At 39.8% G+C, this 26,958-nt stretch overlaps 1 protein-coding gene across 1 annotated transcript in view; it reads left to right on the top strand.

Annotated features, from left to right (window-relative positions):
* Window positions 1–25,439, top strand: part of emc2 (ER membrane protein complex subunit 2) — a gene marked incomplete at its 3' end in the record, with an annotated part of 106,281 nt that extends 80,842 nt beyond the window's left edge. Inside the window, exons 7-11 of the mRNA XM_048595601.1 lie at window positions 12,027–12,112; window positions 12,256–12,315; window positions 17,703–17,784; window positions 19,427–19,537; window positions 25,335–25,439. Of these exons, the coding sequence (XP_048451558.1) occupies window positions 12,027–12,112; window positions 12,256–12,315; window positions 17,703–17,784; window positions 19,427–19,537; window positions 25,335–25,439 (444 nt within the window). The remainder of the gene's footprint in view (window positions 1–12,026; window positions 12,113–12,255; window positions 12,316–17,702; window positions 17,785–19,426; window positions 19,538–25,334) is intronic.
* Window positions 25,440–26,958: the final 1,519 nt, after the last annotated feature.

Genomic DNA, 26,958 nt, shown 5'->3' with positions numbered 1-26,958 from the left:
CAGAACACTATCTAGGTCTCTGGATTAACAGTCCAGTGACAATGCCACTGGGCCATCACTCTCCTGCAATCTCAGTCCTAATAGGTTTATCCCTTATCCTTAAACGAATACCCATGGTTCTGGTCTTCTCCACTATTGGGAACATCGTTCCTGCATCTAACCTGTCTAGTCCTGCAAAAATCTTATAGGTTTCGAGGAGACACCACCCCAGCCATTCTTCTAAATTTAGTGAATACAATCCTAATCAACTCACCTGTCCTCTTCATCTTTTGTGTGAGACAGTCTTCTAAAAGTCTAAATAAACCACATTCACTGGCGCCCCTGATCAACTGTACTAGTTATATCCTCAAATAATTCCATTGGGTATGTCAAGCATGATTTTCCATTTGTAAATCCATCCTCATTGTGTACCACGGTTTTCTATGTATTTTGCCATAAAAATCCGTGGTAATGGACTTCAGTGTCTTTCCCACTGCCAACGTGAGACCCCTAGTCTATAGAACATAGAACACAGAACACAGGATGTGGAACTGTTGTGCTGAACATGATGCAAATTAAATTAACCCCTTCTGCCTGCCCTTGGTACATATCCCTCCATTCCTTATTCATACATATTCATGTGCTTATCTAAAATTCTCTTTTTTGCCCCTATCGTATCAGCCTTCACCACCACCCCTGGCAGCATGTTCCAGACTCCTACCACTCTGTGTAAAAGACTTGCCCCTCACATGTCCTTTGAACTTCTCCCTCTCTCACCTGAAATGCATGTCCCCTAGCTCTATCTGTTTCAACTCTGGAGAAAACAGATTCTGACAATCAACCCCATCTATGCATCTCATAATTTTATAGAATTCTATCAAGTCTCCTCTCAGCTTCCGCTGCTCCAGGGAAAACAACCTGAGTTTTTTCTATCCTGTCCTTACAGCTCATCACCTCTAACCCAGGCAGCGTCCTCGTAAACCTCATCTGTACCCTGTCCAAAGCCTCCACATGCTTCCTGTAATGTGGCGACCAGACTTGAACACAATGCTGTTAAGTGTGGCCTAACCAAAGTCTTGTAAAGCTGCAACATGACATCCTTTGTTTTTCCATTCATTTGTGGGATGTGGGAGTCGCTGGCTGGCCAGCATTTCTTGCCCATCCATAGTTGCCCTTGAGAAGGTGGTGGTGAGCTGCCTTCTTAAGCCGCTGCAGTCCTCCTGCTGTGGGTTGACCCATAATGCTATTGGGGAGGGAATTCCAGGATTTTGACCCAGTGACAGTGAAGGAACGGCGATATATTTCCAACGCGGGATGGTGATTGGCTTGGAGGGGACTTGGAGGTGGTGTTGTTCCCATATGTCTGATGTGGTCATGGGTTTGGAACATGTTGTCTGAGGATCTTTGGTGAATTTCTGCAGTGCATCTTGTAGATAGTACACACTGCTGCTACTGAGTGTCGGTGGTGGAGGGAGTGGATGCTTGTAGAAGTGGTGCCAGTCATGTGGGCTGATTTGTCCTGGATGGTGTCAAGCTTCTTGAGTGTTGTTGCAGCTGACTGTTCTACTCAGTTCCACGGCCAGTAAAGGCAAGCACGTTATAGGCCTTGTTTACCACCCTAGCCACTTTCAGGGAGCTATGGACTTGAACCCCAAGATCCTTCTGTACGTCAATGCTGCCATTAACTGTATACTTTTCCTTAACATTTGATCTCCCAAAGTGCAGCACTTCACACTGACCCAGATTAAACTCCATCTGCCGTGTCTCTGCCCATATCTGCAAGTGATCTCTATCCTGTTGTATCCTTTGACAACCTTCTACACTATCCACAACTCCAATGGTCTTTGCATCGTCTGCAAACTTACTAAACCACCCATCGTCATTTTCATTCAAGTCATTTATACATATATAGTATATATATCACAGCAATACTTCGGTGTTTTCTCTCTACCTCCTATTTTTAAATCGTAGGGCTGCGTGAGATATCCTCCAATCTGTAGGATGTTCCAGACTCTAAAGAATGTTGGAAGATAGCCACCAATGCATTTACTACTTCTAGGGACACTTCCTTCAGTACTTTGGAATGTAGACTACTAAGCCCTAGTGATTTATCAGCCATCAATCCCATCAATTTCTCCATTACCAGTTCTCTTCTAATACAGATTTGCTTCAATTCCTCCTCACCAAACCCTATGCTCCCCATCATTTCTGATACATTTTCTGTGTCGTCCTTTGTGAAGGCAGAAATGACATATGAATGTAGTTTGCCGGCCATTGCTTTGTTCACCATTATAAATTCATCCATTTTTTACTGTAAGGAACCTACATTAGTTTTCACTCGTTATTTTCTCTTTACATGCCTATAGAAACTTTTACAGTTACTTTTTATGTTCCCTTACTCTTACACTCTATTTTCCCCTTCTTATTCAATCCCTTGGTCTTCTTTTGTTGACTTCTAAACTGTTTTCAATCATTAGGTCTGTTGTTCTTTTCTTGCCAATTTGTATGCGTCTTTTCTGCATCTAATACTGTCTGTAACATCCCTCATAAGCAATAGTTTGGCTACTTTTTTTTTGCACTCATATGCCAGAAAGAATTAAATAATTTTTGCTGTTCACCCACTCGGTCTTTGAATGTTTGCTATTACTTTTCCACTATAATTCCTTTCAATAATATTTCCAAATCCACCACAGCTAACTCTCATCTCATCTCATCTCATACCATCATTGTTTCCTTGTTAAGGAGCACTGTTGGGCTCTTGCTGTTTATGGTTGATATAAATAATTTAGATTTGACTATAGGAGGATTGATCAGTAAGTTCGCAGATGATACAAAAATTGATGGAGTGGTAAATCGTGAGAAGGATTTCCTTGGATTAGAGGATATAGATGGCTGGTGAATTGGGCTGATTAGTAGCAAATGGAATTCAGCCCAGATATAATTCACTTGGGCAGGACAAGCAAGGCAGGGAAATACAAATTGAGTGGTAGGACAGAGGATCAAAGGGATCTTGATGTGCATGTATACTGGTCCTTGCAAGGTAGCGGGACAGATAGGTAAAATGGTTAAGAAGACATTTAGTACATTTACCATTATTAGCTGAGACATAGAGTTTAAGAGCAGGAGATTTTGCTGGAACTGCATAAAAAGTTGGTTCGGCCACAGCTAGAGTATTGTATGCAGTTCTGGAATCCACATTATAGGAGGGTTGTGTTAACGCTGGAAAGGGTGAAGAGGAGATTTACCAGGATGTTGCCTGGACCAGAAAGTTTCAGTAATGAAGACAGTTTGGACAGACAGATTGTTTTTCTTAGAGCAGAGTAGCTTGAGAGGGGACATGATTGTGATGTATAAAATTGAGAGACATAGATCGAGGAGGCAGGAAGAGACTTCTCCCCTAGCTGAAGTCATCAATAACCAGTGGGCACAGTTTTAAGGTAAATGGCAGAAAGTTTAGAGGAGATGTTAAGAAAAATCTTTTCACCCAGAATGTGGTGGAAGTCTGGAACTCACTGACTGTAAGAGTGGTTGAGGCAGAAGCCCTCATAACATTTAAGAAGTATTAAGGTATGCATGCATGCCAAGGCATACATACATGGCTATGGACCAAGTGCTGGGAAATGGGATTAAAATAGATAAATGGTTGTTTTGACTGGTGTGGACACGGTGGGCCTTTTTCTGGACTATAGATCTCTCTGACTCACTGCCTGCACTGTTGAATTTTTTTTATTATCTGACTGATTGTGATGTGTGAGAAGAAATATTAGAGAAGAGCACATCAACCATAGTCATTAAGGATTGTCAAATTCTGAAGCTGTTCATCACTGACATTGTAGAGAAACTTACTGATTTTTCAGGTGCAAAATATGAAATAGAAACAATTGGACTGAAATATAAATATATAACATATATGTGTAGTAGTAAACAGAGTGGAAAGCATGAATTCAGAAAATTAATTCACATTAAACCATAAGTGTAGGTAGGTTAAAGGGCTTAAATTTAACAGCATGAAAATTGCAACAATTTATTATCCTCATGACTACAGTACTGGTACCATCCTGGCTACTCCTGTAAAACTTAATCCCCCTTTCCTAGAACTATCTGCCTAGCCGTCTCTCTCTCATTTCTGCAATTCATGGTTCAGCTTAGGAAAAAGAAAATTGAAGACTGTTGTGGGAAGACATCTTGTCACAAAATGGCACACAGATTGGACTGATCAATGAGGTACATACCCTGAAATTAAACATCGTGATCAAGAGAGACAAGTAAGGAACTGTTGGATCTGCCTGCAGAACAGGAGCTAAAATATCTAAAGAGTCTTCCTTATCTGAACTTGTAAAAGATGAGATTTGGAAAACTTGACAAAATTAATAGAATTGCTGGCAAAAAAGAGAATTGAAAGCTCCCTCCACTTGTAACTAGATCTCTTTAATTGAGGAAAAGTAAAGGAGGCAATAACATTTTGACAATAAAGGATTACTGCTGAAGGCAAATATTTGATGAGCTCCCAAAAGAATTGTATTGTAAAAGTGTGCTGTGCCATTCCGTTATTCATCATAAAAGTGATTGGTAGTGAGAGGAAATTAAGAAAATATTCTGGTGCTTGTCAGTTCCTTCTTCCTCATTTCTTCTGTTGTTTTATTGTGCCACATATCCAATATGCTTTTTAAAAAAGGCTAATACTGCTTTTGCAGCCTTGTGCAAATTTTATTTCGCCCTTGCTCTGCAGTATGTCATTACTTAGTCGTCCATTAATTTCTGAATCCTTGAACAGATTGCCGCCATATATGTTTCCATTAACATTAGAGACTGTGGAGCAATTATCTCTGTTAAGAAATGTGTTTTAACCTAATATATATCTACACAGATTTGGCTTGTGTTTAATGTGCACTTGCATAAGTGTTTTATCCTGCACATTTTGTTCACAGTCCGTTGTTGAAGAACAATTTATCATCTGACTCACTGAGCAACGTTATTGGAGGGGTGCCAGGATGAGAATTGAAGTGGTATATAAGTTTATATTTCATGCATTCACATTTATATTATTGTCACATTTATTCTAATCCATATTTCTTCCAGCTAAATAGCATCCACACAAATTCCTTTAATCTTTTCTAACAAAGGAAAATACAAAATCTTTGCACTGATACCAACTAAAGCTCCTTAACTCATGAGTCTGCATGTTTGTAGTCTTTGACTCATTAAATGCTTGTTATTTTTTAAAGAAAATAGAATGAAAGTTGAATGTTTTCTTTTCAGGATTTTTATTTGTGTTGTGAAGAGCAGTTAAATCAAAGTGAGTTGAAGTTGTTACCATGCCAAACAAGTATGCTTAAATGTGTTGTAGGTAATAGAAGTGCAGTTAAACTGTAGGATCAGGAAGTCTCAGTTTTAACATTACTGCAGAATATATCCTCTTGAGAATATTATTTTAAAATGCAATTTGTTTGTAGTAGCTCGGTGTTAAGCTATTGTTCCTCTGAATTTTCCAGCCTTTTCAAAGGGTGAGAATTTTATTTTCTCCATTGGATAGAACTCGATAGCTTCTGCATTTACTGGTCATTTACAGCATGTTATATGAGATGAAGTGCTAATGCACGACAGATTTCAAAATTCACAAAGTACCATGGAACATCATACATCAGTAAGAAGCACACATGAAACAAAACTGCTAATAACGGAGAAAAAATGATTATCAGCAGGTGTCAATAGCTATCAACTTTATGCTCAAAAGGAAACCCATCAAATCCTTCCAGTTGGAATGTCATTTCTTACTAATATCTTGTGACACAAAAATGTGAAAAAAGATTGAATATTTAAAAAGGAATTTGAATTGTTTTTACTTTTTGTTAGAGGTGCATATACTTGAGAAAAAAGTACCTACAAACAAGATGTTTGCACTTGCCCAGTGTGTACTTGTGTACTAGACTTTCTTATTGATAGGACTGACCATTCATATAGCATCCCCAGGACAAGCCACTTGTAAATGCTGGCCCTTTGACTAAAATATTTGAAAATTAAATCTCCCAAAGCAACTTTAGCTTTTTTATGTATGAAACATAAGACCACACAAATATCTTTCATTCCTTGTTAGAATTAGTGCTCTTCAAGCAAATGGAGTAGCTGTCCCTCACTGAATTCACCCCAGGGCTGGTGGGCTGTGTTCTGAGAAACTTGCTGATCTGTCTCATAGCTTGAGATTGTTCCTATGGGTTTCATAGAACCCCATTTAGTGCCAATATTTAAAAAGAGCAGAAAGTCAGAAACAGGAAACTTAACTCCATTAGTTTGACTTTGATTATAGACAAGTTGCTTAAAGGGATAAATAGAAATGCTTGTGGCTAGCTTGAAAGAGACATTATATGGGAATCGTGGCAGGGCTTCTGGAGCAGAACGTCCTGCTTAGCCAACTTGGATACTCTGGTTGTTGAAGTAGCAATGCTAATTGACATTGTCTATTTAAATGTTCAAAAGTAGATTGACCAGCTCTTAAAAACCAAGCATTTTGTTTCTGACCTAAATGACCTATCCTTAATCAGAGGCTGAGTCCCCTAGTGCTCGCTAGTGCCCCTAGTGTCTCCACCGCTCATTGAACAATCCCACTAACCCGAGGAATCAGCCTAGTGAACATTTTACTTATGCCCCCCCACCCCCATGGCAAATATAACCTTCCTTGGGGAAAATTGTCAAAAATGTACGCAATACTTCAGGTGCAGTCTCACCAGTCTGTACAATTTCACCAAGACATCTTTATTCCTGCAGTCAAATCCTGTTGCTGGAAAGGCAAGAAGGCATGTGCCTTCACAATTGCTTTCTGTACCTGGTATGTTGGCTTTCAGTGACTTGCAAATAAAAACACCCAGATCCCTTTGAACATCGACACTTCCCAATCTTTCATCATTTAAAAAACACTCTGCATATCTGTTTTTCCTACCAATGGATAACTCCATGTTTTTATATTATATTCTATCTGCCATGTTCTTGCCCAAGCAGTTTGTCTGTTTAATTTCCTCTGAATCTTCCTCAGTCTCTCACTCCCACTTAGTTTTGTAACTTCAGCAAACTTGGAAATGTTACTTTTGGTCCCTGCTCCCAAATTATTGATACGGATTGTGAATAACTGGGGTGTCAAGCACTGATTCTTGTGGCACCCTACTAGTCACTGGCTATCAACCTTTATTCCTGTTCTCTTCTGAAACCAACAAATTGTGAAACAATGCTAATATCTTACCTTGAAACCTATATGCTCTAATTGAGTTTGCCAACATCTTGTGTGGGACCTTAGAAAAATCCTTATGATAATCTAAATGCACCTGATCCACTTGTTCACCTTTATCTATTCTGCTAGTAACATTCTAAGAAAAAGGCCAACGGGTTTGTCAAGCATGCTTTCCCTTCCATGAATACATGTTGACTCTGTCCAATTGCACCACTATTTTACATGTCTCCAGTTATCACTGCCTTTATAACAAATTCCAGAGTATTTCCTTCTGTGGGCTAACAGATGGATAATTCCCTGTTTCCTCCTTAAATAGTGGAGTTACATTTTTGATCACCTAATCTGAATCTGTTCCAGCATCTGTGGAATTTTGGAAAATAGTTACCGATGCATCCACTGTCTCAAAAGGCCTTTCGGTTAACTGGGATGTAGTTAGTCAGGAACAGGGGATTTAACAACTCAGTTCCATTAATTTCTCCAGTACTTCTTACTGCCACCAATTTCTTTCAGTTCCCCATTCTTATTAATCCCTTGGTTCTCTGATATTTCTAAAAGTTACTTTGTTCTTTCCTCTGAAAGGTCAGACACAAATCTTTGTACAGTTTTTATGCCTTTTTCTTATTTTCCATGATAAATTCTCCTGTCTGTGCCTGTGATGGGCCTATATTTTGTTTGCTCATCTTTCCTTTTTTTATTCGTAGCTCTAGAAGCTTTCATACTTTGTTTATATGTTTCTCACTAGTTAATTTTCATTTATTGTTTTTCTTTTCTTTATTACATGCTTGTTCCACCCTTTTTGAATTCTAAAATGCTTCCAGTTGTCAGGCTTCTTTTATTTTTTGTTAAATTTTTAAGCCCCTTCTTTAGATCTAATACAATCTTAAACTTCTGTTGTTGACCATGGTTGGATCACTATTCCTCTTGGCTTTTTGTACCTCAAAGGAATGTGTACTTGTTCTAAACTAACTGTTCTTTAAATACTAGCCATTGTCTGTCTACTGCAATGTAGTAATAATTTAAAGTAGATACTCAATCTGTTGTAGCTGACTTGCCCTCATACTTCCACAGATTGTTTCGTTTAGATTTTGACTCGAGTTTCATATTGATTTACAGCACTTTCAAGCTTAATCTAAAATTCCTTAGTATTACAGTTACTCCTTCCTAAAGGTTCTTTTGCAACAAGATTATTAATTTCCCCTTTCTTAATGCTCAACGCTGGATCTAAAATCTGACATTATCCTATATTGTGTAATTAGTTCCTCAACATACTGTTCTAGAAAACCATCTTGTTTGGGTACATTTCAGGAATTTGTCTTCCACAGCATTAGTATGACTTAGGTGTGCTCATCCTCAACATAGATTGAAGTGCCTCATGATTACTCTGTTACTCTTTTACATTCATCTTCAATTTTCTGACTTATCCTGTGCTCTGTGTCATCGCTACTATTTCGTGGCCTGTAAGGAAGTCATACCAGAGTCTGTGGATCCTTGCTGTTTCTTATCTCCTTCTAAACTGATTCCACAGTTTTTTTTAACAGCACCACCTCACATTCCCAAATTTGGTCATCCCGCTGTCTCCATTTGGCATTTATTTCGTGCCCATATATCTCTATTTGTGCTGTCAGTTCGTTGACCTTATGTATGCTGTCTGAATTCAAATAGATTGCCTTTAATTTTGCTTTCTTAATATTTTTTCATAATTTGACACTGATGGTGGCCTATGTTTCTGCTGCCTTCCAGTTATTTAAAATGCTTATTCTTAGCACTGCCAACTTAGATTCCTTCCTAAATGAATTTCCTGCCAAGTTTCCAACCTTTGCCAAGCTTTTAGATAAGAAATTGGCTGGTTAGAGGTAGTCATTAAAGATGGAGGCTGTGTGGGGGCTGGTCATTCTTTGGGCCCTGCAAACATCAATGTTCAGCTGTTTCTCTTCACTTTGATCAATGATCTCAATGTTGCAGGCATTTCTTTTCACAGAGTACTTGTAGGCCTTTGGGTCAAATTGCAGGCTTGCCAAGTGACTATGCTTTCATAAAGGGGCTTCCAGTGTGGCATACAATGTACAAAAGGTAGCTTGGTCACAGTGTTGGTACTCTTTCACTTCCTGAATCTTGATCATTTGTGTATGTTGGCTGTGGGGATAGCACTAAGTATGAGGAGGGCTATGTCAGGACTGGGTAAGATTGAATAAACCAGCTTCTTTTTTGTTCCCTTGTTCTTTTCAAAGAGAATTGCAGTAACGGGCAATTAATACTGACTTTGTCAGTGATGCTCACAAAAGGAGGATGAATTTAAAGTTTTCAAAAATTGAAAAAATCCTAATTAATACTTGTGAGTGCAAGTGGTTAGGTTTATTGAAAGAAGTACATTTTTAATACCTAATTGACTGAGGATTTTTTTTCTGATCCTTCAGTTGGATTATAAAGGAATCGCTTCAGTTTTTTGGGTTAAGCTTAGAAGTGTAATGGCCATGGTTGTAGCTGTTTGTATGGATACAATTAATTTAAAGTACAATCAAGTATTCCTTCGAATCTCTTGGAGCAGGTATATTGAAAATGAGAAAGAAAATGTCCGAAAAGTTCCAAGAGCTAAACAGCTAAGTAGGAGCTTTTGAGCAATTTATATGAAGCAATGAATTTTAAGTAACTTGTATCTGAACTTTTTAGTTATTTTTAAGCTTGTCATTCTCTCAACATAGTCACTGGGTTGTTGCAGCATTTCCTGCAGAAGGCTTCCGTTCACCCCGCTGTAATTTTAAAGTTACCACTTAATCAGAGACGAAAACATTTGTGTAAATTTTACTCAGGCAAACAAAATCTAGCAGATTTTTAAAGTGCAGTTCAGAACACTTTTGGCCAAGGACATAGCAGCTTGTATGACCATAACACATTTGGAGCATAAACTGGTATGGAAGTGTTTGTACTTGTTTATTGGAAGGATGGGATACAATTGAGGTAGTTCAGGTTATATCTGTCTGAGTAAATCTGAACTTCTGTGAGGACAAAGAAAGTGTAAGCCTGCTTTGCTGAGTCCTTGAGCTCATGACCCACTAAGAGAAGATATGTCAGTCGCAACATATTAAGAATGCTTAATGAAACCTACAAATCTTTTTCTCATACAACAGCTTTATTACGTAAGTCATTTAAATGTCACAATGGACAATACTTGTTCCTTCTGTTATATATTTTGCAATAGAATTAGGAAGAATCCTGAGATGATTTTAAACACAGAAAGGTGCCATGATAGCTATTGTTGGAGAGAAGGCAAGTTTGTGGTTGACCTTATAAATATCAGCTGTGTGGGAAAGGATTAGCAATATAAGTAAGCTTTGTTAGTCCTTTTTTTCAAATAATGCTAAGATACGGTACTACAGATTAAAGTTAGATATAAAAAGGAAAGGTTGGAGTACTTTTTACAGAAAATAGGTATACAGAAATATAATTTAACAGCATATCCTGGAAAAGATCTGTAGTAAACTGTAGGTTTCAGACTTCCTTGTTGTTTAGGAGACTTTCCAGAGGTGTGAGACCCCCCAAAAAATCCACCGCTAGTAATGGAACTTGCAGTTAATGAGTTGACCCAACAGGAAACACTAGGTCTTAGAATTTCATGCAAAAAATAAAATCGGTATTTTTACAAAGATGCCTTGAATTTGAAGCTTGTAAATATATAACATGGTATATATTTCCTCTAGATTTGCATTTCCTCCAAGTGCTGCTTAGTGTACTTAACCAAGAATAGTTTCACTTCTGCAGACTTCTCCTGCTCCAGATAATGTTGCTTCATCCTAGGGTTTAGCTCCATGGTTGCTGTTTTACTCTGGGTCTGATGCCAAGAATGATGCTTTATCCATGGGTCTTTTTTTGTGTGTTGCCTTACCTTGAGGTCTAATTTCTCAGTTGCTGTCTCCCCCTTGGATCTTGCCCTTGGACCTTGTTCCATGGGTTCTGGAAGGTTTCAGATTCCTTGAACAAGTATCATTGTTGCATGATCCTGGGTGGTGAGTTTGCAAAGGCAGACTGCCATGGATGGTGTTGCAGTCTCTGTCATATTCAGTCTCATGCACTGTTAATGATTAACATCTACGTGTGCCCTCCAACTCCACCCCTTAACAGGCACCAAATCACACTCCACTCCATCTAAAATTGACTAACACTTTACTGAGAAGGAGTTAAATCTGAGACCTTCTGGTCCAGCTGGTTTCATACTGTATTGGATAAATGCCTTCAAATATTGATTGCTATTGGGCCCTAAAGAATAGCTTTTAAGCATTGTTTTAACTTTTTATATATGCTCATTTGGAGTTGCCTCACTATGTTTCTGACCCTGTCTTCAGTGAAGGTGTGTTGTTATACCTTTTAGAGAGCCTCCTGTTTACGGTTGCGTTTTATGTCAAGAAAAGCATGGCAAAAGAAAATCCATCTGAACTGCTGTCAGAAAGATTGTTTAGCTGACAAGGAGATAACACAGTGGGTGCTTTAATCCTTCATTACAGTTTAACCTTAAGAAGACAAATCCTGTGAATGACAGTAAACATCTGATGGGTACAGATTTGGGGATCCCGCTGTTCTGCCCTTATGGAAAGCAGTAAAATCATTTATCAGGATGAAATGATGCATGTATTGTTTGCACCAGAAGCAAAGCTCAATGTGATTATACAGGCAGGTTTTTGAATTCACAGGGGGATGTAGATAAACTCCAGTCATGCAATCACTCTGCAGTGGAATTTTCTGGCATTGAGATAATAATTTGCACAGTCAAATTACCTTCTTTGCAAACACTTGAGGAATTATGAGACCATAATCCTCCATTAATGTCAATCCACAGGCAGCACGGAAGCGCAAGATTGCCATTCTTAAAGCCCTCGGGAAAACCACTGAAGCCATCAGAGAACTGAATGAGTATCTGGAACAGTGAGTGTTTTACAAGGGGATTGAGCTATGCCCTGTGATAAACCATTTTTAATTAAAAGGGAATTTGCATTCTAATTCAAATCGCACCCCCCTCCCTTTCCCTCATACATTTGTTCAGAAAGTACCTGTTCTGTTATCTTCAGGTTTGTTGGAGACCAAGAGGCTTGGCACGAACTAGCAGAGCTTTACATCAACGAACATGAGTAAGTATGTTATCTGTTTGAAATGTGCTGTGTTTCTTTTACAGGTTACTGCGCTTCATTTTATCATTAGAGTAGACAGCATGACCTATTGAGGTTCCAAGAGGATCACAATGGTTCACAAAATGCCAAGGTCTCCTGGGGCAAGATTGAACATTGCTGTTTGTTTCGTGGAATCAGACTTTAATAGGATTTAACTGTAAGCCCTCCTCACTTGTGGGAGAAGAAAGCACTTCCATATCCTCGCCGGTGGCTATGTTGCTAGGAGAATAGGCTGTGGCGCGAGGGTGATGGAAAAATCATTTGGTTTCTGTCACATCCATGCCATATTATTGTTAAGGGATGAGAATTAGGAGTTCAGACTCTGCAGTCTGTTGTCAGGGTGAAAAAGCAGCGGGCCCAGGAATCCCAGTCATAGCACAAAAACTGTTTATTGGATATTTATGGTTTTGTTAGCTGCATTTGTTGTGGCAGTGGAAAAAGGAAATCCCAATGTGAGAGGATTAGTTTCAAGCTTAATAAGTCTTTTAATATCACAGCATTTTCCACCCCTTTCTAAAAAGCCCTTGTCATGTCTGTCACAATTTTTTCTGCTCCGACTCCTAGATTCTGTCACCTCATTCCTTCCTGTCCCATAATATAGCCAGGAAACAAGCTGTGCCAAACTCAAATATCCCTTGGATGGTGGTGAGTTAGTAAGTCGAATAGGCGTCTTCAGCATCTGTTTGGGGCAAAAAAAGAAAGGAGAAGGTTATTTCTGAATTGTAGCAGAGGGAAAAGTTGCTTACAGTTGTTTTGTCATTTTCCTTTACAATAATCTTTAAACAGTATTATTTAATACTAGGTATGATCAAAAATGCTATGTCTTTCAAAACAATTTTTTGTCAGTCATGAATGTGTTCTTTTGACAAGTTTCCCAGCAAAATAGTTGCACAAAGGTGAAGGAAATTGGAGGCCAGTATCCCCTTTCCTATGGTGCATCTGCCAAACTCTAACCATGCTATAATTGAATGTTTACCGATGATTTGTGCTGAAAACTCCATATCTTCAGGGACATCTAATGTAGTGCAGTGGATGCTGACCAATGCTTTCAACCTGGCTAAATAATTGGAAGTGAATTTTAATACTTAACAACGTTGGAACGTTCTGGACCATTTAAACCTAAGACGAACTAAACGGGATTTTAAATGTCATATCCCATATGTTTTTAAGATAGCACTGGGATTTTTGCAGAATCTCTTTGCGACTTGGATGGTGTGGAGCTGAAGAGCAGGCACACAGTCCAGCTTTTGCTCTATGGCACGTTCTCCCACGTGACTGCTCCTGGATTTTCTTTTCACTGGCATCACAGATTCATTAATGACACAGCCATGTTACTGGCATTTTTCCAGACTGGTGTGCAGTCTGACATTGCCAGGAATAAATATTTTTGCCCAAAGGCAAAACAGAATTTGACATCACACCTCTTTAGGTCAGCTGCTGCATGATTGATGTTACATAGCACCTAAAAGAAATCTGTATGGTTGTTAAAGCCTTGTCACCAAAATAAACTGAAGAATGGGAACAACATTCTTGGACTTCATAAGCTTCAGTTTAAGTATGTACAAAATCTTATGTTTGTGCAGCTGATGGCAATTTCGATTCCCATAATTTGAAACCAGATCTGAATTTTAGTGTAAATTAACTTTCAAGACCATAACGCAGTCCAAACATTGCTAGGTTTCTGTGAGATTGTGCCAACAATCCTTACATTTTGATCAACCTTCAAGAGCAAGGGGTGTAAATGTAGCCAAACCGCCTCATTATGAAACCTGAAAGGAGCAGCTAGAGTAGTTCTTTAGGTTTGAGCCCCTCCACTGATGAAAGTGCCACTGTAGGGCATGAGAAAGATCTGGCTCTGAGGAATGCCTGGTAACTGTTTAATTTTAGGGTGAAACAAGTGAAGAATATGTGACCATTTGTTAACCATGTTTGGATAATTAAATAAATTAACCTTATTAACATTCCTGGATATGAAAAATGATACTGGAATCTTTAATTTATTACTTGGCATTTGAACCCATTATTTCTGGTGGAAATGTTTCAAGCGGTAGTTTTATTTGGAAAAACTGTTTGTCTCCGCGATGATTCCCTGTTTGCAATTAGTGCTAGTGTTAACCTTATTTTGGCCTCACAGGCAGAACTTTCACAAGGGATTACTTGTAGGTCAGTGCTCTGTTGGATTTGGTCTCCTTGGAGAGACTGTAATATGTAGGGTTTTGGAAGAGAAATTAATGCAGCAATTTGTCAAGCTGTAATTTGAATAAGAGTTCATAGCATTGGGTTTCCACTGGAAAGAAAACTCCTCTACTTCCACATCCACCCACTGCACTAAAGGTCAAGGTGGAGTAGAAATGGTGCAATTTAATTGATAGACATTGCAAATCTGAAAAAAAAGGATGCCAATTGCTCACATGATGTTGAAAGTATTTTAGATTTATTTATGTTTATTTCTGAAAAGAGAAATCAATCCTGAAGGAACTGTGTTTAGTCATGTACAGATCATATATTCTGCTTATATCCGAGTACCTCAAATCCCAAACTCAGTGACCTTAATATAGGGTTACTCACCAGCTTTTGACTGAATGACATAACTCCAAGCAATAGATTACTTAATGACCTTTAATAAAGCCAATCAGTCTGCTTTTTTTTAAAGCAACAGGGTATGTATTGTTACTTACACATATTTAAACAGGAAAAAAAAATGACCAGACATCCCAAAGTTTGAAATCGTGAACACAGTTTTCATATTACAGGAGACTATGATTAAAATCATCTTTTGTAAAATTTGGTTCTTTAAACGATTCATTCGAGGGCTTGGTTGTAGACTGAGTAATTAAAGCTTCATCAACCTCAGATGATTTGAGGCACATCTGTGCAGAAAGGCACCTCCACAGCAATGGGTTATATAATTTCCTTTGCTAATTAGCATTTTAACCAAAGAGAATCTGAGACTGAAACCTTCAGTAATAGCTGAGCTTTCTAATCTGATTCCTCCTGATTGGATTCAAGCAGTAAGAGTAAGTAATTAATTAGCCTGGGAGACAATGGGAATTATTTAAGTTCCCTTAAAGACAAGTCACTGCTTGCGTAGTGTCCACATTCATTTATTCTTCTGTAGGAGGAGGAGACTGCTGGATGCAAAATAATGAAAAATGTCCACAACATGTCCCAGGCTCCAGAGAAATACATAAATATCCCCATCTGTACTTGGCATATCGAAATGTGCAAAGCTATGTTCAGACTGTTTTGAAAGTACATTTAAGCCATAGAGAGTGTAGATTCAACAGAATGATGCCAGAGGAATAGGCCATTCAACCCTTCAAACCATTGAAATCCTTGTTTAGCTGAATCATAACTCCATTTATCTGCCTTGGCTCCATTTCCTTTTTTATTACCTCGCAGAAGTCTCTTGATCTCCAATGTAAAATTGTTAATTAAGCCAGAACCTACTGTTTTTTTGTAGGAAAGAGTTCTGCACTACCACCATTTGTATTCCCCAATTTCTTTCCTGTAAATAATGGCTCTGATTTTACGATTATGTCCCCATGTCTTAAACACCCTCATCAGCTTTCTTTTTATCTATCCTGTCCTGCAGTACAGATATGTTCATTGCTGCTTCACTCATTGGGTTATAATCCTGGAATTCACTCTTAACAGCATTGTGAGTGCACCTACACACCATGTACTGCAGCAATTCAAGAAACAGTGATGGGCCTCAAGTAATAGCCTTTGAGTGATGCTGACATCCCATAAAAGAACATTTTAAAAATGTCCTGTTCCCCTTGTTCTTGATTGAGGCCGGTGTCTCCTCTAAGGTTCCTGCAGTTTGTTGCTGGTTGACCTTTACTTCAAGCACCATAGGAACTTAAACTTTTTTTCCCCCCATTTATTCTGTTGACCATTTGAAAAATTACCAGGCCAATAATGAATATTTTAATAAACTCAGTATTAATTAGAATATAAAGGAGGAGGTGCATAATTTGCAAACAGGTCACTGACTTCATTGAGTACAAAGCTGAATTTAATTAGAAGTAACTAAACGTTACAGAGCAACAGAAGGAATCATAAAGGATAATTTTATTGAATGCAAAAGTTAAATGAGGATTGCAAGCCAATATTCCAAAAGTTTCCTTAACATGTCTGGAGATCAGACAAGTAGTTAAGGGCTTGACTTTAAACTTAAGTTGTGAAATTATATTTAATTTTCTGTCCATGCTAAACCATGAGTTGATCATTAAAACATTTTTTCCTTCATCTGTTGTGGTGTGCTTTGTATGTTGTTTCTCACTGCTGCAGCTCAGTGTTTTGCAGCGTGCATGCTTTATTTCAGTTGCTCTATGCAGTAGACTGACAGGACATGTTGGAGGTGATTTAGTTGGCCAGTGGGGTGATGAAAAGATTAGCCAAATAATTGGCTTCCAGCATTCATTGACTGACTATTTCCAATGTTGAGCAGTTCATATTGTAGACTATAATGCTGTAAACGGCACTGTCCATGTTGAAATCTGAGGCAGGCAACAAATGATGAGTTTTAAAAGGTTGGTGCTTTTATCATTGCTTTGATCAGGTGAAATGAACTTACATCATGTAAAACAATCTTGTGGCTGTCATAAGTCGCAGGGACAACAAAGAACAGAAACAGGCATGACCGTTCAGGTCCTCAAAGTTGCTCTGTCATTAAACTAAAGCATGGCTGATTGCTAGCTGAGCTTCAGTAACACACTTTTACTCCATTTTCTTGCATGCCCCTAACTGATGAAAATCTATTAACTTCTCAGTTTTTAATGTTTACTTTTTTTTGAAAGAATCGAAAGGGCTTAAAGTTGTTTTAGACTGCAAATTGTAAGCTTCAGGCTTATCTCCCTTTCACTCTTAAATAGTGAGTGCGATGCAGTTTGAAGAAAACATCAAATTAGTGGTCAATGAGTGTTGTAAACAGTTGAAAGATGCTGTGCTGTTGATGATGAACATAGCACAGAACTTCTTTTAAGGCTACAGCATAACTAATTTTTCCAATATACCAGAACGTGAAGGCTAACAGTAGATTTAATTAGAGTAATGTATTGTACAAGGCAATATAGTATTGCAGCACAAAGTAGCCATTCTGTCTGTTAAGTCTGCTCAGAACACATTGCTGTTCACAATCTCAGGACATGGAAATCTTCATTATTTTTCAAGCCTTTTGAAATTTCTAAACATGTAATATAATTGGTACAGTGAATTTCAAAACCACAATTTATTTATTTGTGGAAATGTCCAGAACACAGAAAGAGCTAGCACAAACAGGTTGGAATGAGAACTAGGTTTTCAAAATGAAATGAACTCTTGTCTTTGTCTCCTTTACACAGTTACGGAAAAGCAGCATTCTGCTTAGAGGAACTTATGATGACTAACCCTCATAATCATCTGTACTGTCAACACTATGCAGAGGTAGGAGGGGAAGAGGAGCATGGAATGTCATGGAATAAATCTGATCACTTTCTGTTTGATGTTCTGTTTCACAACTTTGACAGGTATGAGAGGGATGTGTGTTAGTTGTGACTAAAATTGCACTCTTACTCTGAGTCAGAAATTTGAGAGCTCAAGTCCCACGCAAATTACTTGAGCACAACCTAGCCTGCTACTTCAGTGTAGTACTGAGGGAGCACTGTCTTTCAAAGGAGACATTGCTCCCAGAGTGTGTATGTGCTCTGAAGTGAGTGTCAAAGATCCTATGGCAACAAGCACAGAGAATGCTGAGAAACTTAACAGGTCTGGCAGCATCTGTGAAGAGAGAAACAATTAATATTTGAAGTCCAGAATGATCTTCAGAACTGAAAGATGTTGGAAATTAAACTTTTAACAGAGACAGAGGAGGGTCAGAAGGAGCAGATGGTGTTGCCTAGCGCAAGAGACAAAGGGGTTGATAATAATGGTGAAGGAGAAAAAGAGATATAAAATGGATATAAATTAATATTTGAAAGGAAGAGAATGGGTCCTCGTGACTACTGAGTGAGGGAGTTCTGCACATTGTTCTGGCCAATATTTGTCCCTCAAACAACATCTCAAAACATAGATTATATGGTCAAGGTCACATTGATGTTTACTGGAGCTTGCAGTGTATAAATTAGCTCTTTTCTGTCCTGTACTACAACATTATAATTGTAATGAGCATTAGGATATCCTGATGTCATGAATGGTGTTATAGCGATACAATGTTTTTTCCCCAATGGAAAGAAAGACTGGCTTGCATTTATAAAGTGCTTTTCGTGATCTCAGGACATCCTATGATGCTTTGCAGCCAGTTATGAACTTCTGGAATGCAATCACTACTATAATGTAGGAAATGCTAAAGGAAATTTGCACTTAACAAAACTCCTACAAACAGCAATGTGGTAATAACCAGTTAACATTTTTGTGGAGTTTTGATACACACAAGTCGCCTGCCACATTTAACCATTAGAGCTTGCTGGTAACATGAAACTCAGAAATGAAATAAACAATGAGTACGATAGTAACTAACTTCAGGAAGACACAAAAATAGTAATTCTGGAAATAGTCATGGCCTGGGTGCATTTATGGAGAGAGAAACATGTTTCATGTTGATGATCTTTCATCAGAATTAGAAAACTTTAAAGATGAAGTATCACATTGATGGTATGCTTTTTCTTTCTGTGGTTGTATCAAAATATGCATCTTATGCTGTGCTTTTGTGAGGCTATAGTTATATGAATTGTTGGGTTGAGAAAGTAGCCAACTCATAACATGCAAGACAAAGAAAGAAACACTAAGACTGAGTAAGAAAAAAATAGAAAACCTATTCAACTCTTGGCAGTAACATCCATACTTTTGATTAGATAGTCATTACTAATTCCAATAATGGTGAATTAAGGAGAAATTTCTTCAGACAGTGGCGTGATTGCAATATGGAACTTGTTACCATGTGGACTAGTTAAGAGGAAGTTAGCTAAACATACACAAGAGAACGTGACAGAAAGTTGTATGCATAAAGTGAGATGAAGTAAGATGGAAAGAAGTGTAAAACAAAAACTCTGTGTATGAAATCAGTCTTGTAAACCTCTGTGTCTTACAGGTGAAATATACTCAAGGTGGACTGGAAAACCTAGAAATCTCCAGGAAGTATTTTTCCCAGTCCCTGAAACTAAACAACAGAAACATGCGTGCTTTGTTTGGGCTTTACATGGTAAGCTGGAGCACATTGAGAGAATCTCTGCCAGTAATGTCATGTAGTAACTCACGGGAGAAGTTAGATCACTATTTATTTATGACCACAGTAACTATGACTCAAGGATAATAGCGATGCAGTACAGCAGGAGCTATTTGACCCATCATATCTGTGCTAGCTCTTAGCGCAGGCTATCTGATTAGTTCCATTCCCCAATTCTTTCTCCAAAGCTGCGCAATGTTTTTCTTTTCCTTTTTCAACTAATTGCTGAATTTTGGGAGTTACTGTTGAATTGCTTCCATCACCCTTTCAGGCAGTTAATCCCAAACCATAATGATTTGTTGTGTACAGAAAAAAAAAAAATCTCCTTTTGACTCAAATCTGTGTCCTGTAGTTAGCAAATCCCTGCTGATGATAACATTTGCTAAGAACTCATAATTTTGCACATGTTAAATTCCCTTAGATCAGCTCAGGTAATGAGAAGATTAAAGGTTTTGGAGTAGATTTGTAACTTGGGTTGTGTGTTGAGGTTGGTTGGCTCGCCAACCTGGTTTCTGGTGTTGCAGATGTTTCGTTACCATGCTGGTAACCTCCTCAGTGCAGCCTCCGATGAAGCGTCTGTGTGTTTTCCTGCCTGGTTTTTAAACTCTGGAGTCCGTTGAGCTGGATTGCCTCACTTCCGGTTTTCCTTCGTAGTGGAATGTATACGGAGTCGAGTTCAATGTGTTTATTAATAGCATGCTTCGTGGAGTGCCAGGCTTCCAGGAATTCTCGTGCTTGTCTCTGCCTAACTTGTCCCAGGATTTTGGTGTTGTCCCTGTCGAAATGGTGGTTCTCCTTGTCCATGTGGATTGAGATGAGTGAGTATTGGTCGTGCCTTTTTTGTAGCCAGTTGGTGTTCATGTACCCTTGTTGTTAGTTTCCTTCCTGTTTGTCCGATGTAGTGTTTCTTGCAGTCTCTGCAGGGGATCTTGTAGATGACATCGGTCCTGTCCATGGCGGGGAGCGGGTCTTTAGTTGAGGTGAGCACTTGTTGTAGGATTGACGTGGGCTTGTGTGCCATTCTGATGCCCAGCGGTCGTAGGAGTCTTGTGGTGAGTTCCATTGTGTTCCTGATGTAGGGTAGTGTGATGAGTGTGTCGGGGCGTGTAGAATCTTTCTGATGTTGTTCGTGTAGGCACCTTCTGACCCAGTTCTTTGGATATCCATTATCCCTGAAAACCTGGAAGAGGTTCTCGGGGAGACGTCAGAGGTAGGTTCTTTACTCAGAGAGTGGTAGGGGTGTGGAATGCATTGCCGGAGAGGGTAGTGGAGTCGGCCTCATTAGGGGCATTTAAGCGGCTATTAGATAGGCATATGGATGATAAACATATGGATGATAATGGAATAGTGTAGGTTAGATGGGCTTCAGATTGGTTTCACAGGTCAGCGCAACATCGAGGGCCGAAGGGCCTGTACTGCGCTGTAAGGTTCTATGTTCTAGTATAAGGTAGCGGTGGAGGTTAGATAGACCTTAGGTTTCGGCTAAAAGTTCGGCACAACATCGTGGGCTGAAGGACCTGTACTGTGCTGTACTGTTCTATGTTCTATGTATTCTTCTTCCTCTTGGTGTAGTTCTGTGTTGCTGTAGTGTGTTGTTGCCCTTTTAAACAGTGTTCGCACACAACTTCGCTTGTGTGCGCTGGGATGGTTACTGTTGAAATTCAGTACCTGGTCTGTGTGTGTGGCTTTTTTGTGTACTTTCATTTGCAGTTTCCCATTTGTCTTGCGCTCTACCAGGAATGGGAGCTGTTTGTTCTTCTCTTCCTCTCTGGTGAATTTTATTCCGATGAGGGTGTTGTTTATAAGTTTGTGTGCTTCCTCTAATTTGGTCCGTTTAATGATGACAAAGGTGTTGTCTACGTAGCGTGTCCATAGTTTTGGTTGGATTTGCGGAAGGGCCGTCCTTTCTAGTCTTTGCGTCACTGCCTCTGCTATGAGTCCGGAGATAGGCGATCCCATGTGTGTCCCGTTGATTTGCTCATACGTTTAGCCGTTGAGGGTGAAGTGGGTGGTGAGGCATAGATCCAATAGTTTGAGCATGTTGTCTTTGGAGATGGTTTCACTGGGGTCTTGTTCTTGTTCCATTAGTGTTGTCACTGTTTCCCTTGCTAGTCTATTGATGTAAATAGGGCAGTGACATCAAACGATATCATGGTCTCTTCATCGTCTATCCTTATGTCTTTGATGGAGTTGAGGAATTCTTGGGCTGAGTGGATAGAGTGGGGTGACTTGTTGACTAGGTGCCTGAGTCTCCTTCGTAGTTCCTTGGCTAATCTGTGTGATGGAGTGCCTGATAGGGAGACTATGGGTCTAAGGGGGACTTCCAGCTTGTGCACTTTAGGGAGGCCGTAGAATCGTAGAGTGTGTTGGTTCCTTCGGGTTTCATTCTTAAGAAGTCTGCTTTGTTGATCTGTCCTGGTTGTTTAAGTCTATTTAGCATGTAGAGTATTTTGTTGCCTAGTTGCGGTGTCAGGTCAGTTTGTACTGGCCGGTATGTGTTCTCGTCGGTGAGCACTCCTGGCGCTCCACGAAGCATGCTATTAATAAACACATTGAACTCGACCCCATATACATTCCACTACGAAGGAAAACCGGAAGTGAGGCAATCCAGCTGAACGGACTCCAGAGTTTAAAAACCAGGCAGGAGAACACACCGACGCTTCATCAGGGGCTGCACTGAGGATGTTACCAAGCATGGTAACGAAACGTCTGTGACACAAGAAACCAGCTTGGCGAGCCAACCAACCTCAACACACAACCGGAGCTACAGATCTACTGCAAAACCTTAGAGACCTACGTGCGCAACACGCTCAAACTGGCAAGGAAATGGGAAAATTACACCAAACAAGAGAGCACAACCCGCGAACAACTCTACTTCCTACAGGGATGCCTCAGGTACCAGGTATTACCATGCACGTGAAGTACAAACCACCAATCACTAACCCACAAGCCCGGAAAACAGCAGAACAAAACAGCTGCAAGATGGTAAGGGTAATGATAAACGACGCACACAACCGGCTCCACAAATACAACAGAGAAATTACGCGCCAAAAAATGAGGTCAGGAGGAACTTCTTCACCCAAAGGGTTGTGAATCTGTGGAATTCCCTGCCCAGTGAAGCGGTTGAAGCTACCTTGCTGAATGTTTTTAAGGCAAGGCTAGATAAATTTTTGAACAGTAAAGGAAGTAAGGGTTATGGTGAGCGGGCGGGTAAGTGGACCTGAGTCTCAAAAAGATCAGCCATGATCTTATTGAATGGCAAGGCAGTTTCGAGGGGCCAGATGGCCTACTCCAGTTCCTATTCTTATGTTCTTATTCCTGGAAGCTACCAATCAAGACTGGACAACAGACATGGAACGAGCCATCCACATTTGCCGACAGACCACAAGAGCCAAGAAAAGACAGACCCTTCAAGACAAGCTAACCACACTTACCCACAAAAACAACAACAACAGAACTGACACATGGATAAGGAACCTCTCCGACAGGAAACTGACAGACACAGAAAAAGCCGTTCTCACCTGAGGACTGAACTACAACTACAGGGACGCCAACAAAATGGAATGGCTAGCTAAACTGGAAGCCACGCTAAAGACCAACAATATCAATGAAGAAACACAACAAACTATAAGACAGACAGTAATCCCGACACTAACCAGAAGGAGCGAACTCAGCAGCCTCAACATACGGGAAAGACAGACCCTGGATGGATTAAAGAAGGACAAAAACGTCACAATACTACCCACAGACAAAGGGCGCATGACAGTGATACTGAATAAAAGGGACTACATCTCCAAGGCACAAGCACTGCTCGCCGACGCAAGCACATACGGACCAGTACAGACTGAACCGACACCGCAACTAGGCAACAAAATCCTCTATACGATAAAAAGACTTAAACAAACAGGACAGATCAACAAAGCAGACTTCTTAAGAATGAAACCCGAAGGAACCAACACACCCCGATTCTACGGCCTCCCAAAAGTGCACAAGCTGGAAGTCCCCCTTAGACCCATAGTCTCACTACCAGGCACTCCATCACACAGATTAGCCAAGGAACTACAAAGGAGATTCAGGCACCTAGTCAACAAGTCACCCCACTCTATCCACCCAGCCCAAGAATTCCTCAACTCCATCAAAGACATTAGGATAGACGACGAAGAGACCATGATATCGTTTAACGTTACTGCCCTATTTACGTCAATAGACATACCATTAGCAAGGGAAACAATGACAACACTACTGAAACAAAATCAAGACCCCAGTGAAACCATCTCCAAAGACAACATGCTCAAACTATTGGACCTATGCCTCACCACCCACTTCACTTTCAATGGCCAAACATACGAGCAAATCAACGGGTCACCCATGGGATCGCCTATCTCCGGACTCATAGCAGAGGCAGTGATGCAAAGACTAGAAAGGACAGGCCTTCCGCAAATCCAACCAAAAGTATGGATGCGCTATGTGGACGAAAACTTTGTCATCATTAAATGGACCAAATTGGAGGAAACACACAAACTTATAAACAACACCCTCACCAGAATAAAATTCACCAGAGCGGAAGAGAAGAACAAACAGCTCCCATTCCTGTACGTCATGGTAGAGCGCAAGACAAATGGGGGACTGCAAATGGAAGTACACAGAAAAGCCGCACACATAGACCAGGTACTGAACTTCAACAGTATCCATCCCAGCACACACAAACGAAGCTACGTGCGAACATTGTTTAAAAGGGCAACAACACACTGCAGCAACGCGGAACTACGCCAAGCGGAAGAAGAATACCTCTTCCAGGTTTTCAGGGATAATGGATATCCAAAGAACTGGGTCAGAAGATGCATACACGAATAACATCAGGAAGATACTACACGCCCCGACACACTCATCACACTACCCTACATCAGGAACACATCGGAACTCACCACAAGACTCCTACGACCGCTGGGCATCAGAGTGGCACACAAGCCCACATCAGCCTTACGACAACTGCTCACCCGAACTAAAGGCCCACTCCCCGCCATGGACAGGACCAATATCATCTACAAGATCCCCTGCAGAGACTGCGAGAAACACTACATCGGACAAACAGGAAGGAAACTAACAACAAGGGTACATGAACACCAACTGGCTACAAAAAAGACACGACCAATACTCACTCATCTCAATCCACATGGACAAGGAGAACAACCATTTCGGCTGGGACAACACCAAAATCCTGGGACAAGTTAGGCAGAGACAAGCACGAGAATTCCTAGAAGCCTGGCACTCCACGAAGCATGCTATTAATAAACACATTGAAGTCGACCCCATAAATATTCCACTACGAAGGAAAACCGGAAGTGAGGCAATCCAGTTCAGCGGACTTTAGAGTTTAAAAACCAGGTGGGAAAACACACCAACGCTTCGTCGAAGGCTGCATTGAGGATGTTACCCAGCGTGGTAACGAAACGTATGCAACACACAAAACCAGCTCGGCGAGCCAACCAGCCTCAATACCTGAGCTGATGTGCCACCTTCATTTATTTCTCAAGACTAATGCACATTTTCTTTTCATTAAACTGATGCTGTTCTACGTAGTAGATTCTTTATGCTGTAATTTTATATTATTTCTATTTGCCAGTGAAAACTTTAGATACTCAAAGGCAAAATCCATGCAATTTCTTGTCTTGTTCTAAGGTGTACCCTACTATAGTGAGAACGGAAAATATTATTTTGTCTAGTTAACACCACATCAGAAGTTGAATTTTTTTCTTTGCATTTTACTTTGCAGTCTGCAAGTCATATTGCATCTAACCCTAAAGCTAATGCTAAAATGAAAAAGGACAACATGAAGTATGCAACTTGGGCAGCTACACAGATCAACAAAGCTTATCAAGTGAGTAAGAAAATAGCATTGCACACAAATTGTATAAGGTTTATTCCCAGTTTCGTTTTCAGTGAACTTAGTTGAGATGATGGTTAACCAGCGAAAGAACAACTTTGAACATGGTGGGCTGTGTGCAAGTGAGGTGTTGAAAGGACATTGTCCTGCATAATGTGCTAGTGCATAGTTTGGTTTCAGGATGTAGCATGGTATGTGAGAAATTGTTCCGAGAGTTGTGTAAGGGCTCCCCCAGTACAGTGTCCAGAAATGACAAGTTTGGACACTTCTACATCCCTTAACAAGCAATGAATGTCTGGATGTCCAGAAAGTGCACGGTCAGTGTCTTTTCAATGAAGCATTGAAGTATCAGTGGTTTGCAGTATTTCAATAGGGCCTTAGTTGTTTACATGAAACAAAGAACTGCGAATGCTGAAGATCTGAAACACAAACAGAAATTGCTGGAGAAACACAGCTGGTCTGTGGAGAAAAATCAAGAGTTAATGTTTCGAGACCAGTGACCCTTCAGAACTGACACTTCTTCTTCTGAAGTGTTCAGAACCTGTCCTGAAGAATGGTTTTCCGTTGTTTACAGTTGAGTGTTGAGATCTGTTTACAACAATTTAGAAAACCTGTATTCCTGCTAAATTCTTCAGCTTTGTTGGGATGGCTAGGCATTCTGCATCACGCTGCTATGTGTGGTTGCTGGAAATGTCAATCTATTAGCAAACTTTTTCAAAATATGTGTTGTCACTGCTTTTTACGCAAATGAGATAAGAACCCATACTTTAGAGGTTAATCCACATCTGAGTACAAATTATGACATTTCATGAACGCACTAATAAACAGCCTAGTTTTTTGTGTCAGTGGCATCTGTTTTTGCGATTTAGTTTTATTCATATGTATTTCTGAATTTTATCCTCAGACCCCAAATCGCACTTATGAACCTGTGAACATTTGTTTAAGCCTGTGTTATTGGCAAGCTTGATAGACTAATCAGCATTTAATTTCTAAACACTCAATTCCACTTTTAAAATGAACTGCCACTGTTTTCTGCAAATAATACAAAAGAACAGCTGTTCAAATAGAACTGCAGTTGTCATGGCCAGATTTACTAGATAGTTTGCATCTATTTCACAACTTGCATGTTCGTACTTGACTTTACAACCTCTCAAGAGTTAGCAGGTCCAGTATGATAACCACTAGATTGCTGTTCACAAAAATGCTTGAAAGAAGAGTTACTGAAAAGAGAAGGTTCAGTTCATGCTAATGTGTTGACATTAGATGCTCTCATTAAACTCTTAACTTGTGGGTTTAATTTGTGACTTGGGTTGTACCTTCAGTTGTGAAGAATGTATTACAATTTCGATTTCATTTTGACAGTTCTTTCAGAAATTAGATATGGTCTGAGATAATAGGAACTGCCGATGCTGGAGAATCTGAGACAACTAGGTGTAGAGCTGGATGAACACAGCAGGCCAAGCAGCATCAGAGGAGCAGGAAAGCTGACGTTTCGGTTCGAGACCCTTCTTCA

This window comes from Rhincodon typus, chromosome 4, assembly GCF_021869965.1.
Source record: "Rhincodon typus isolate 14 chromosome 4, sRhiTyp1.1, whole genome shotgun sequence".
In the NCBI taxonomy this organism is placed as follows: Eukaryota; Metazoa; Chordata; class Chondrichthyes; order Orectolobiformes; family Rhincodontidae; genus Rhincodon; species Rhincodon typus.
The sequence above is the reverse complement of the archived record's forward strand: the minus strand, read 5'-3'. Positions and strand labels throughout refer to the sequence as shown.